The sequence below is a fragment of the Phyllopteryx taeniolatus genome, chromosome 19, assembly GCF_024500385.1.
Source record: "Phyllopteryx taeniolatus isolate TA_2022b chromosome 19, UOR_Ptae_1.2, whole genome shotgun sequence".
NCBI classification, from domain to species: domain Eukaryota; kingdom Metazoa; phylum Chordata; class Actinopteri; order Syngnathiformes; family Syngnathidae; genus Phyllopteryx; species Phyllopteryx taeniolatus.
In genome coordinates, this window is record NC_084520.1 from 14,275,393 (window position 1) to 14,290,434 (window position 15,042).

General features: G+C 41.4%; 1 protein-coding gene across 3 annotated transcripts in view; it reads left to right on the forward strand.

The window, feature by feature from the left end:
* Window positions 1-15,042, forward strand: part of nrg3b (neuregulin 3b) — a 237,616-nt gene that overhangs the window by 201,694 nt on the left and 20,880 nt on the right. For 2 of the 3 annotated variants that reach the window (XM_061756160.1, XM_061756161.1), the window contains 3 exons: window positions 3,277-3,350; window positions 10,521-10,550; window positions 13,944-14,046. In XM_061756160.1, coding sequence (XP_061612144.1) covers window positions 3,277-3,350; window positions 10,521-10,550; window positions 13,944-14,046 — 207 coding nt within the window. The remainder of the gene's footprint in view (window positions 1-3,276; window positions 3,351-10,520; window positions 10,551-13,943; window positions 14,047-15,042) is intronic. The other variant, XM_061756162.1, reaches the window with a different exon arrangement.

Genomic DNA, 15,042 nt, shown 5'->3' on the forward strand with positions numbered 1-15,042 from the left:
CACTGAACATAATGTTGAGAAGTTAAAGTAAAGAAAAGTGAAAGGATGAAAATGGATGAATATGAAACAGTAAAAGTTACAATAAAGGTTTTCTACAATCAGGCATTTCTAGTTTCACCAGAATATTTCAAAGCTATTTATGCAATGCCATATGTTCCTACTGCTTGTATACCATAACACATTGTATCAATGTGTCACATTGGCTAATCGATTCAACCTGAGGCCATGCTAAATGTAGTGGAACTTCCAAATGCTTCTTAAAACGAGACACTGACTCTAACCCGCACTCGCTGTGCACACCATTAAAGAAACGAATTGCTGCCATCGATTATTATTAACATACTGTGTGTACAGTAGAGTCTTCAAGGACAAATGGGAACAATTACATATTTTATGACGCCTCCCCCATTAAGGAGCAAATATAAAAAGGTGATTCATTCTTAAATATCACTTGGTCGTTTATTGAGCCCGTCTGGAAAACAATATTAAAATGGACCTATTTAAAGGCATAGAATAATAAAAGGTAATTGCGGTGTTGCAAAAGTCCGTTGAAGAGTTGGGTTGATCACTCTCACGTCTTGCTTCCCGTTTGATTCTTGTCCTACCCACTGCACTCGAACCGACCTCCAATTTTTTTCCCTCCATGCTAATTAATGCTGATTAGCGATGAGCTAACGCTCTCTGTCGTCGTCCTCCAGACCGGGGAGGTGTGGTTTGCACGGCGTCCTGAACATGTGTTAAAAGCAGCTGGGTCGTCACGAGCTGCTTGCGCGCCCGTGGCTTAGCGTGTCGTCAAGCTGTTCACACAAAAATCTGGCGTCACGTTGACAGTTTCACCCCATGTTTTTTTTCTTTTTTGTTTTGTTTGTTTTTGCAAAGTACGTAAACACAAGCTCTTGTTCTCCAATTTCTCTAATCGCAGATACCCCGCCCAAAACACACTCGAAGCGCATCATTATCTCACATTGTTTGCCATCCATTGACTTCATGTTGGCACAAACACATTTACAGAGCATTGTTTGCGTCTCGCCCAAGGCCGGGCTCGGACAATGATAGGCGGGAGATGGAGCTCTGAAACACAACGGCAGAGGCCTTGCACGTCACCAGACAGGCATTCCGCCTTTGTGCTTGTGAGCCAGAATACTAACAAGGCACCTCAGCTGACACGCAGTAGTAGAAAATGAGATGATAGAGTAGTAGTAGCAGCACACAGAGATAATTTAGCCTTCATATGAGACTGCTTGGATGTCTCCTTTGTGCTTTCCAGCTTAACAAGCTGATCGATTTCTGGTACATTGGTGACTTAAGATACGAGCGACACGGCTTCTGAGTTTTTCACGTAATACTGCCTTAGGAAAGTCCGCTTGGCTTTATACTAGCAAACAAAGCAAAAAGGGGCGAAGACGGGCTAACCAATAGCATTTGCGCCTTTCCGCTGCCCTGATTGGCATTTACAATACCATGATTCGGATGTGAAACTTCTGCGTGGGATTCGTTTTTTCACAGAGTCATTTCGATTCGTTCGTAGCTCTAGTTATAACCCTTCAAACAATGGATAAATAAAGACAAATGGCGGAGCAACACATGAAGGTAAATGTTTTTTTATTTTCTGTGAAGAACGACTAAGATCTTACTGCAGCTTACTGAGGAACTGTGACCGTCTCCATGTAGTTCAATGAGTACAAAGAGAACAAATCTTTTCTTGAATTTTTTTTTTTATTGTTTTGATGTCAACATCCTGTTTTTTTGTTTTTTTTTGGGGGGGGGGGGGGGGGGGGGGGTTGTATCATGTGTGGTGTAATCATGACTTCTTCTCTTTAAATGTCCATCTGTACATCCGGATAGTTAAATGAACATATCAAACGCGCCCCAAAGCTTGACAGACGATTACCGTCAAATTCTTGTTCACGTTTCAGTGGCTTTCGGTTCAAAGCAGAAATCATTCTAATAGCAACAGTAACAATGGATTGCGTGACCGTGTGTAATCTGAAGTGGATCACGCACACACACATACGCACACATTCACAACACACTAAGTTGTCAGCTGTGTCTGCTTTCCCCTGGAGCTCTGCAGAGATTTACAACCTCTTTCGGCATGATTTTTCTTCCAGCTGGGCTATGTTTTTGTGTGTGTGTGTATGAAAATCTGCTATCATGACATGCCAGAGAGCCACGAGACAACGTGAGCAGCTAGCTGGTGGAGATGATACGGGTTCCGATGATCAATACACTTGAGGTGGCCCGTATCGGTGACAAGGCAGCGCTATCAGAACCTGCGCTAAGGTGGCTTCTCGACACCGGATTTGTGACACGCAGACATGCTGCCGCCCATGCGCAGCTGCTTTTTTGTCACATGTTAAAAAATAACATATAGTAGTGATCCCCTGATTATCGCGGGTGATACGTTCCATACCCAAAATCTGCGATATACTGTAGAGAGAACATAATACATAATTGCACCGATTCCACGCACTTCAAACACACACTTGTTAAAACACAAACTCATTCAAATGGGCTTTTTCAAGTTGTTCTTAGCGTCTGTTCTCGCAGTTCTCCCAAAAAAGTCAAGCGCACGCGTTCTTGTTTATTTGTCATTTGTCGATGAAATTGACTGTAAAAGTGACACACGAAACAAAACAGAATTAAACATGTATTTAAACACCAACACGTACGACCAAACATAACATTTTCGTCTAACGAATATACGCTGTCTTAATGCTAACATATAATGCGAAATGTCATAGACGTACAAACAGAAGTTAGCATACGTATTACAGTAATCCTGCGGGAGAACGGGCTACTACATTGAAGGTGTGCAACTCTAAATTCGGACTTGCCTGTATAATGTAAAAGAAAACATAAACCAGCATATTTGTATTATCCTAAACTATTGAAGAACAATGGATTTCCATTTGAAAAAATCTTTTTTCTGTAGTATATGTTTCATTATTTTATTGAATCTCTTACAACTGACTGGCGCCCTTTTCATTAGTGAACTGAGATAGTTTCCAGTTAAGTGGTTAAAAAAAATAGCGTGTTGTTAAAACGAAATAACAAACATTTTTACTGGAAAATGTTCTGCTTGTGTTGGCAGGTTGCATTAAGATTAATCATGCCAAGAGTCTTGATGTTTTTATTTGTTTGTTTGTTTGTTTTTTTCCACAGAGAAGACAAATATCTCGACATTGCCAGAACTCAGTCTTGCTGCTATAGTTTTATCACTGTCAGTCGACTAGTTTATTTAGTCAATGCTCGGTTTGTTTGTTTGTCCCGCAGGTGTAAGGAAGGGTACCACGGTCTACGCTGCGACCAGTTCGTACCCAAGACGGACGCCATCTTGTCTGACCCAAGTACGTCCTCTTTTCCATTTGTTATGTTGTTTGTGTCTTAATCTGTAAACTTAAAAGGACAAAGATGAAATGCTACGAATTCTCAAAATTCCATGAAAACCATGCAGTAAATGATACTGTTTGGTGTTGCTATACTGAATGCTATTTTACACTGTTTGAATGTCAAAATGCTCAATTAATTATTCAATTTCAAATTGAGTTTGAAAGGTTTTTTTATTTTTATTTTATTTTTTTAAGTTGGATCAGCCCTCCAGTATTTGCGTAATCCTAACAGATGGGCATACAGATGGATGCCCGAGTTATTAAAACCCATCAACCAAAACAGAAACTGATCCACCCACGGCCCCCAAAAAAGCTGCAGAAAGCGAAACCATAACCTTAATCATCAGCCAGTTTCGCACTGCCTGTCTGGCAACTGTAAAGCCAACATTTATGTGCGTGTCTTTCAGACAGCCTTCGCGTTACGTACGTTTTCACACAATCGTTGCGGTTTTGCGCATTCAGATAATTAGACGGGTGGCGACGACAGCGACTATTGCTTTCAGTGCAAAAGTGAGTTTTGGGTGTTAAAAGTAGCGCGCGGGCCCTTACCCACAGTTTGCAAAAGTAGCCCGGGGGCCCTTACCCACAGTTGGCATGGTACCTTGAGATACAAGTTGAATTCATTCCGTGACCACGCTCTGATCTGAAATCATCTTTTTTTTTATTGAAATCAATGGAAATGCCATTATTCCATTACCTTCTCCCAATATATATATATATCAGTCAAAATAAACAAGCACAGTTCTACAGAGGCACTCCTTCGATGTACTTCAACCACTGCTTCACACTTTTGACCCGTCCGACTCCAAACACTTAAATTGCTGCAAGGTGGTTTGAACAACCGCTACGACCGTATTTAGCCGCTCCAGCTGACCTTTTTACTCGCCGGCGTCACTTCCCAGGTTGGGGTTTTTTTTTCTGATGCTTCACCTCTGGTCAAAATGCGCATCATGAGAGCCATCGCGGATACAAATAAAAGCCCACGGGTAAAAACCTCCTACGTCTTTTTTTATTATTATTTTGTGTTTTTTAAAGGACGATCCTTAACCTTGCTCTCGATGCCCCTTTGCACTCATCCTTCAGGTTTCTGCTTTTCATTCAACACTCACGCTATTGTCGGTATGCTTGAAAAATGAAATAAAAGCTGGAGTCAGAGGTACAAGGCCTCTCCCACCAGACGGCAGCTTTATGAATTTGCAGTCTTATGTGACAGTGCCCCAAGAGCTTAATTCCTCATGTGTTTGATACCAGCAGACCCTGCGAGAGCCAGTTAATGGGGTCACAAGTCAGTGTCACAAAGCACTGTATGCTTTATACCTCCCTCATGGTGCCAACTTTTCACTATGGGCGCTGTTATTTTTTTTCTTCTTTTTTTTGTATTGACGCCACACATCCATTTGCTTGGGCCTCAGCATGGCACTTATTTAAAAAAAAATAATAATAATAATAATTAATATATCCTAATGTTAATTAATTGACACCTATTACATACTTTTTAATTTATTTTGTATGCATGTACAGCAATTATGTGTAATCTGATCTCTTGTATGATACAACTTTTGCATGCCAAAAATCCTTTTACAGAATAAGCATTCTTTCTTTTTTTTTATTATAACTTTAAAATGATGTAAAATTGTAGTGCTATGTTTCTGCCCATAGATTGAAGTTTACTGTCAGACTAAAAGTTAAAACAACGAAAATTACACACTGTGTATTTAAGACAACCACCTAACTGCCTTAAAGTCCACTAGTTGAATGCTAAATGCCATAGACGGGTTAACGAATAGCACCTATGTGGCGCTGCTGTAATGCTTTAAACGGATAGTTGAACACAAATAGTGCAAGAACACATGTAGACAAAAAATTATAATCTAACCATAGTAACAGTCACAGGCATACATTCGTTATCCTCTGTGGAAATTATTATTATTACGTGTGCGAAAACTCTTTTTTTTGTTTGTGTCTGCATGATGTATTATACTGCCCCACAGTGGCCAAGTCATACACAGCACAAGGAGCCACAATGAATTCATCGTGATTCATCATGAAGCACAGACTATATAATTAGTTAGTCAATTTATTTATGTTATTACTCTGTTTTTATAAAATACAATATTATAGAGTGATATTTTCCTTTATTAAAAAGACATTGCAAACGTTTTTATTGTTTTTTTGGGGGGTGGGGGGCTGGAGCGGATTAAAGTCATTTACATTTGTTTCAGTGCGGAAAGATGATTTGAGATACAAATGTTTTGAGTTTGTTTGTTTTGACTTCTGAGCAAATCGTTTAAGAACGGAAGAGCAGTCTAAAACCTGCCCCTTGGTGGAAATCATAGCAAGTGTTAACAAACCAATCAGACACAAATTCAGTCTTGGAGGTGCTTCAGTTTGCAATCCTCTTTCTCTTATTCAGAAGCTCAGAAATACTGAAGCGGCCCCAGGAGCTTAAAATTAAGAAATGCACACATTCACCAGTTCAACAAAGTAACATAACGTCCCAATCTTTTACCACCGGGACAGATGAAGTGTGCCCAGGAAGATTTGAGAAACAGCCTATTTTCTGTCTGTTGATACAGAGTCATCTAAATTTACCCAGATTACCCATGGTTCTGAGGATTATCCTGCTTTCAAAAGCCAAATCGTGTCTAAACACACACACACACACGCGCAGTACATGCACCCACTAATAGCAGCTACAAGTGGGACAAGCACCCGTGGAATGCATTGCGTTGGTCTAAGCGAGCGTGTTTGTAGTCACACGCACGTCCGCACCAATTTGACTCCGCCGTCGTCGTGCAGCCGTCAGACCCGAATCGCCCCCCTGAGGTCAGGCGGCAAGAAAAAGTTCCCTCCGACGAATCAATCCCCCCCCCCCCCCCCCCCCCGTGCGCCTTCCAATCACACTTCATCCATCAGCGCTCCTCCTTTTGTCTCGCTATTGACTCGCCACAAGTGAGCATCCTCGGCGACCAACAAAGACGAGCCGGAGACGTTAAAAAGAAAACGGAGGGACCCCCCGCCGGCCCGCGCTGCTGGGGAGTAAGCTCGGGAAAAGAAGCGGGGAGAAGGTGAGAGGGTCTCGCATATTGGTGCACAGCGGTTACATTATTTCGAGTCGCGGGAGTCCATGATGTATGTGATTTAGTGTAAATAGCTGCTAAAGGCCCAAGATGAGTCGCATACTGTGCCTGCTTACACTGAAAGACACAACACACCGAAGGTATTGATTCAGGACAGTTGCACCTTGGAATACGAAGGGTCCATTTATCCAGATTTTATTATTTGGAAATTATTTTCATTTATTTTTTAGGGATAATTTGCTTGCAGTACATGGTAGAAACTGGCAGCCATAGCAGTAGTTAGCAAGTAGTTCCAGTCTAACTAGTTAGTGGTCAAAACGGGCTGCAGAAGACATCTAAACAACGGAACGTTATATGTAAATGTACCATAGCACTTCCGACAACATGTAACACAAATCGTCAGTGTCTAATTAAGAGCAATTATCTTTTTATCCCGCGCCAAAAAAAATATATTTCTTAGTCATTTTTATGAATAAACAAGAAAACTTTATCTCCAAATTTGTTAGCTTTTTTTTTTTTTATTCCATAAAACTAAGAAATCTTTTCAATGCTAACACACAAAAATATGAAATCATCGCAGTTCCACCAACATGTAATCATCAGTGTCTAACGAAGAGCACGTATCTTTTTATCCCCTCCAAAATGTTTTTATTTCTTATTCGTTTACTGGAATAAACAAGCAAACATTGTCTCCAAATGTTTAGATTCTTTTTTTCAATTCCAAAAAAACAAAAAAAATTGTAAATCTTTGGTATAGAAAGATGTTCTCTTAAGTTTTTGATCTTTAATTTTTTTTAATCCCAAAAACAAAGAAATTGTATATTTTTGAAACACATGAAAACTTTATCCCAAAATTGTGTGATTTTATTTATTTTTTATTTTATTTTTTTGGGGGGGGCTGGGAATTAAAAGAAATACCTACCCGATATAGCAGTTTTGCCAACATGTAAAGCAAATTGTCAGTCTCTAGCAAATATACTTTTACCTGTAAAAAAAAAAAAAAAAAAAATGTTCATTTCTTTTTTTGTTTATCTGGGAAAAAACAAGGACACTTTAGCTCCAAATATTTAGATTTTGTTTTGTATTTAAAAAAAAAACAAGAAATTGTAGTATGTATTTTTGAAGTATTGTAAATTATCTCAAAATGTTGTGATTTTTTAATTTATTTTTTAAATGTGACAACCCAAGATTTTATTTTTCTCAAAATAACCCTCCGAAATTGTCTGTTCTCTATTTCATTATATTCATTAAGCAAATAGAAGATGCTGTAGATAGATGCTTTTCAGGGCAGTGACACAATGCTAACGCTAAAGAAGTAAAGGCTTAAGTGTTGTTTTCTTTTGTTTTACTGAACAGAACTTGAATGTTTCGGTGTAAATATTGCATAGTTTTTATTCCAAAACGAAAACGGGTGATAAAAGAATGGAGTGTTTTCCAAAGCTCAAGCTGTTTTGTTGCATTTTGTTTTTCTTAAAATTAACCAACGCGTCAATCAGGGAAATGCGTTAAAATTCCCATCCTTGGTCGTACAGATGTGAAGTTAAATATAAATATATTCCGCTGTAGCTACGCAGCATATTGCACGCAGTTGGATTTGCACACATTGGTTCTATTCCTTTTAGGATTACGGATTGGATTCATCCAGTCATTGTCTCCTTGCCGCAGCTACTTTTCAGTCTCATAATCAGGCCGAAAGCACCTGACACAGGTATTCTACCGCCTCCCGCGTAAATGACGTGCGAGGGATTGGGCCCCATATTATGATTGGTGAATGCCTCGAGACAAAGCAAAGAGGGAAGGGGATGTTCAAGGGATTCGCAGACGATTTGGAGTGCAAGAAAAGTCGACTGTTGGCATGAGCGATAGCGGAGAAAGGATTGAATGGACAATAGCGACGCAAACATGCTCAGTCTCCAGCTTGCTTTATCTCGCAACCAAGTGTCAGTCATGTCTCCAGGTGCAGTTGGACCTAAATTCTCCCCGTGGCTAAAATCGTAACGTCCACCCCCTGTAATTGATCGGTTTTAATCATTCTCTACGCTGAACCCGACTATGAATCAGATGGAGCGTGAAATAAAGGCTGACATTTGTTTATTAATCCTTGAGGGCACCGGAGATAAATCTGCGAGTGGACTTGCTGTTCATTGTGTTCGATAAAAAAAAAAAAAAATAATGTAAAAAAGGATGATGAGCGCGGCGTCCCCTCAAAATACGACCTCCAAACGAACGGGCGGCTGAGATGGCGGAGAAAGGACCCTCTCGCCTCCTTTCGACCCACCCGTTCATTCATTTGCTGTGAGGACGCAGTCAAGCGACCAAAACAAACACTTTGTGCTGGCGAGTACTTTTCAGGATGCTTTTTATTGGCTTTCAATTACTTAAGTGATTGTATGTTTGCCAAGCAGAGCCAGGGAAGTAAACAGTTTAGACTTATTCCCACAAATGCATTTCTGCCATTGCCATGGTAACCCCCTGGATGATTTCATTCCATTCCACAGCTCTAGGGGGAGCTTTGGAGCACAGGATAAAACCTTTTACAAGTTTAAGTCTTAAATTGTCCTGTTTTGCCACTTTACTTGATGTGTTGTGTTATATAACATTACTTCACATGATGTTATGTTATGCTGCGCTCTTACGTTACACTGTGTTAGGTTACACTATGTTAGTTGAAGCTATGTTAGTTTACGTTGCGTTAGCCAGCAATGTAGTACATTATTTTCAGTTGCTTTATGCATGGTAGCACGATGTTATTTTGTTATATTGTACTACTCGGTTATTTTCTGTACCGTTATGTTCATTTAGGTTGTGTTAAATTACATTATTGTTAAATTGTGTTATTTCATGTTACATTGTTGTGTAAATTTACGTTATGTTACATTGTTTTGTTATATCATGTCTGAATATGTTAGGTTACGCTACGGTATGTTAGTTTATGCTACGTTATGTTGTCTTAAGGTATGTGTGGTTACATTATTTTAGGTTATGTTATGTTCTGTTCACTATGTTATGCTATGTTGTGCTTTGTGGTGTTTTGTACCGTTATGTTCATCTGTTCATGTTCATTCATTATTGTTAAGTTACATCTTGTTATGTCATGTTACACTGCGTTATGTTACTTTGTTACTTTATCATTAGTTATGTCGTGATGTTACATTGCGCATTTTATTGTGTTATGTTTTGTCATTTTTTGTGATGGTAGGTGCCATAACATAACTGACACCGGGCCTGTTACATTACATTATGCTACTTTACATACAATCTCACCAGTCAACGTAGTATTCACACCACTTTTACTACTTTTTCTTCAACTTTTACGAGCCATGCTGAGACAGACTTCCAAAATCAAAATCCATCTTTTTTTTTTTTTTAGGGGTGGGGGGGGGGGGGGGTGCCAAAAGCGGCAAATAATCTGTCGGCAGCTCAGCAAGCCGCATTCTATTTAAGAGTGGGCCCACCTCAGTTAGAAAAGCAATTACTGGTGAACGCTTTCATTTTAATTTAAATGCGATTAAAGTGACATGAAAAAAGGGCACTGTCGGAACAGGGAAGAACACGAGTGTCGCTTTTTTATCAGTCCCCCCAGCGCTGGGTTTCGACTTAGCTGTTAGAGAGTGTATGTCAAAGTGTGTGAGACATGCCTGTGTGTGTGTGTGTGTGTAGGTGTGTGTGCGCACAAGATAGTACGTGTCTTGAAGCAACCAGCTTCCGAGAAAGAAGAAGCGACGCTGGGAGACTGAGTGGGAACAATTACTGCAATGCCTCTGGCTCAAATCAATACTAAAAAAAAAACGGGTCTCCACAAAGCAGCAGCAGTCGTGACATAAAGCTTTCCCGATGTGTCATTTTTTGACTTTTATTTTCATGACTGTAATCCTCGCAGCCTCCACTTCTGGCTTATTTTCATTCAAAAGCGGCTAGGTTGACGCACTGCACTGTATATCTTTGTCTGCCTAAAGCTGAATTTTGAGTACATGTTGTAATTGTTTAACTTCTCTGGTTTCCCCCCTTCACGCTTTTTTGTGGTGCTTCAATCTGGCCTCCGATCCAGCAGCAGATGAACTTGGGATCGAGTTTATGGGTAAGGCGACCCGCCGTCTCCGTTTGCCGGTGCACTCGGGGAAAATGTACCATCTATAGCACAACAAGCACCTCACGTTGGAAAAATGAATGCGGGCCAGTCGCCATGGAAACACGGCAGCAGGGAATTAGGTGTACGGTGCCTCTTTGTCGTGGGCTAAAAAAGACAGTGGTTCATGTGTGTCTTATGTGTGAGCTAAATAAGTGTTTGGAATACAAAACACAATTGAAAGCGTCGTGGGAATCTGCAGACGTTCCTGCCTGCCGCATGGATAACAAAGCTTTTAAAACAATTATTCACTTCTTTTCCTGTAATAATAGCACACTGCTCTTTGTCCAGAGGGAATGCATCCACACATGAACACATATTCCCACTGTTTTTCATTTTCTCGCCTGTCCCCCCCCCCCCCCCACCTGACAAGACTTGCTGTCGTGCATACCAAACAAGCAACGCCGCCCGCCGAGAAGTTTCCCATTAGCTTGGCTTCACACAAGGAGGGGGGGAGGAAGAGGAGCCCCCGACACGTGCAAACCTTCCTCGGCTCAGTGATTGCAATATGCTCCACTGGATTAGTCGGGAATGTTCCAGCAAGTGGGCGGATGCGTTGGGGTAAATGAGACCAGGCCCGGTGGATGGCGGGTTGACACGAGACAGACATGTTTAGCCCGAGCTTGTGCTCATTTAAATGTTCGGCAGATAGATAAGTGCGGCACTAGCTGCATTTCATCTCCCGCTCGTTTGTCGCTCTGGTTGATTTCTCCGCGTCTGATTTCATGAATCGCTCGCAGCAAGGCAACTTGAAAATGGTCCTATGTCCATGCAACATGTAGCTTTTTTCCCCACAATTATTCAGAGGTGCTTTGCTCTTTTTTACATTTGCATTTTTGCCTGAAAAAGAAGCGCCTGTCATCTCAAGTGGTGCGGTGCACATTTTCAGAGAGCGCCTGAGAAAATGAGACCAGGCCCAATCGACGGTGGGTTGACACAAGAGACACACGATTAGTCCGAGCGTGTGCTCATTTAAATGTTATGCAGATAGACGACGTTCGACATCTCCAAGGCGGTCATCTCACGCCCGTTTGCCGCTCCAGCGCCGCAGAGTCTGTCGGGTTTATTTCTCCGTGTCTGATTTCATGAATACCTCGCAGCTCGCCGACTAGAAAAGGCCCGTAATGGTCTTAGATCCATGTAACGTGTAGCTGATTCCTCCAGCGCAAAAAGAGGAGGCGTCTGTCGTCTCAGCGGTTCCGAGGTTTTCACGTTTGCATTTCTGCTCGGAAAAAGAGGGAGGCCTCTGCCGTCTCAGGTGACGCGGTGCACGATTCAGAAAGTGCTTAAGATGTCATTTGGCTGACAGCGACGGCGCTGACACTTCTTGACACTCCCGAGTGCACAACAGAGGCCACATCTTCTGACTCAAGTGCAACTCCACGGCTGCTGCGCTCACAAGATTGTGACCACAGGAAGCACTCAAACAGTCGCCGTGTGCGCGCTGAACAGCGATTGTGAGAGGTTGATAAAAACGTGAGCAGACAAGCACAGATGAGGAAAGACCTCCCGGGACTGTTCTCTGTTGACAGCCTCAAAAACCACAGACGAGCCAACAAAGGTCACATCCCGACTGCGGTGATGTCTTCTGCAACTTTTACTGCAGCCAGGCCGCCGAGATCCCAGTTTGCCTTTTTTTGTTTTAGCAATGTGACAGCGTGATGACCTGGATGAAAAGTCGAGAAAAGAACTTCAGTGGATTAGTTTAGTGCGTTCTCTTGGGTCTTGGCGTGATTTTGTACAAAAAGTAATACTCTGCAATGAGTGAAAGAATTTGGTGAGATTCTTGAAACATTGTTTTAATACATTTAAAGATATGCACCTGCTGCCTAACCTCTAGCTATTTTGAAACGTATAAAGCAAAATATAACAAAATATCTCTATATAACATAACATTACAACAGCTGTAATCAATGGCGTTGACTTATGTGGCAGACTGTCCAGTAGCTCTGTGTTAGTTTTTAAATTCAGTTTTAGTTACTTGTAGATCTTACGCTACTGCTTTTATATCCAATAGCTTTTCAGTGAATTTCCCTTGTGGATGAACAAAGTATCTTTCTAGCTCTATTAAATATTGAATATTATAGAAAATGTAGCATTTTCAATGCAGTCATTTTAGTGCGTTGACTCACTATTTAGCTCATTTTAAGTGCCCTTGAGCAAAGCACTGAACCTCTCAGCATGTGGACCGGGGTTCTACACTGGTGTAGTGGTGTTTAGAACGCCTCATTGTCGGCCATGAGTGTGCGTACGTGAAGGTGAGAAAGGCAGAAGCGCCAGGATGGGAAAAGAAGGGGGAGAAAGTGCGACTTGACAGCTTGTGAACCGGGGCTTCGGACTGGCTGCTTTAGAGTGCCTCATTGTAGCAGCGTGGAAAAGCCTCTCGACGACCCGGTCGGATATATTCCAGTCGCTGGAGGCTTTAAGTGGATATGTTTTCGCGGCTCAAACGTAGTTCTACGTAAACGAAGTAGCGTGCATTTTTTCGTGTTGTAGAGAGGTATTTGATTGACAGTTGAGCGGGACATGGTTTTAGTACCTGAGAGAACTGCTTTATTTTTCACAATATTGAAGTCTCATTTTATATACTTGCCTTTTTTTTTTTTTTTTTTTAGAATTCAAATACGGCAGAGTTGTTAACACTTTTCTCTGTGGTGTGTCAAATTTACATACATTTTCACATAACAGGGACTTTAATTTACTATCAGAATATTACTATTGATACTTAAGTACAGCAGATGTCAGATACTTTAAGACTTTCGCTTTCTGGTTCTTTCTAGAAGATTGGAAATCTGATTAAATTGAGTTATCAGAAGTCAAGAAGCCACTGTATAGTTTTGAAGTTAATGCCCCAAACCGAAGTGAAAATTCGCTTTACTATATTTGGTTCCTTGCCTGGTCTCATGCACGGAGGCCTTTCTATCTGCTGGTGTCAAAGTGCAACTTGTCTCAACTGCTTGTGACCTTTATGCCTCCGCTGTTGATGTGCAGGATTCTTGACAAGAGGCTCCGCCGGCCTTTGCTAATTCCCTGTCGCCTAGGATGCTGTTGTAAACACACACACACACACACACACACAGTCCATGGCTACGCCTGCAGGGATCGTCTTATTGCAACAGTTATCTCACATCAGTTAGCACATGTCACTGTCTCAAGCTCAGGCAATGACATTTTACTGACAGCAGCATTGGTCGCTTCATGCTAATGCCGAGAGTGGGAGGATGTGTGTGTTTTGAGTGACTCCGCGATGATTTACGCATGATGGATTCCTCCCCCTTTCATGTTCGATCACAGCCCGTGTGTCAATTGTAGATATTTAATGGCCTTTATTTTCTTCCCGTGCAGAGAGCGCTGACACCTACCAGAGGCAGGTGTTGTCCATCTTCAGCATCGCCTCGGGGATGTGTCTTCTCGGAGTCGCGTGTATGGCTCTCTACCGGCGCAACAAGTAAGCGACCGCTCCTGTTTGGGCGAACCCCGGGGCTGTGGGCGCGGAGCGAGCTATACTTTTCATGAAATTCTAAATAATACAGGACAGCGCCAGGCTCTTGAAGCTAAATTGGTTGAGATGCATTTGGGCAGATGCTCATGTAATATTTATTTGTGGTTATTGTACACTCAGTGTAAAACGTAATCCAAAAATATAGAGAAGTGAGAAGAGAAGGTGAGTTTGGATTGTTTCAAGTGAACCCTCGCTAGTCGCTGGGGTGAGGGACCAAGCCCCGAATGGACACCTCCCCACTAAGATTTTCCCATTGCCGATTTTACATAATTTAAACCCGAAATATACCCCAAACTTGTCCCCAAAACACTTCATTTTCAACTCATTTTACAATTTCACCCTTAAAAAAATGAATGGCTTGAATTATTTAATTTTGAAAAAATACAGGACTCTGGCTTCATGACCTGCAAATATTTCAGTATTGTATGAGCCATTGTATCACATTTTTAACTAGGTGATACATAGATACTCTCATTTCTTTTAAATATATACACTTACAATATATCCTAAATGGGCATGGGCCGGTTTCAGAATCTGACGGTATGACAAGCGTGAACAAAAATATTGCAGTTTCACAGTATCACGGTATTGCAGTTACAGCTCTAAAATATCTTATTTTGACATGATAGAATAAGTAACAACTTTTTTCATCCAACGCACCCTGAGGTACGTTTGTACTGTTCACTGTCAAGCCAGCTATCAGCCAATAGTCAAGGCTAGCTAGTACTCCGCGAACATGGCGCCTTAGAAGGAGCGGTCACGTCATTTTAGCGCATTACAGAAAGAGCACAAAAGTACATAGATAAGCGCCAAAAGGGATGTTTTTCACCCACTAGTTTTAGTTATTTTGCTAATGGTCATTCTGTTTACTGTCCCAGTGAAAGTTAAGCCCTGAGCTGAACATTTAATGTCTTATAGTAATCGTACTATTACATAACAGTA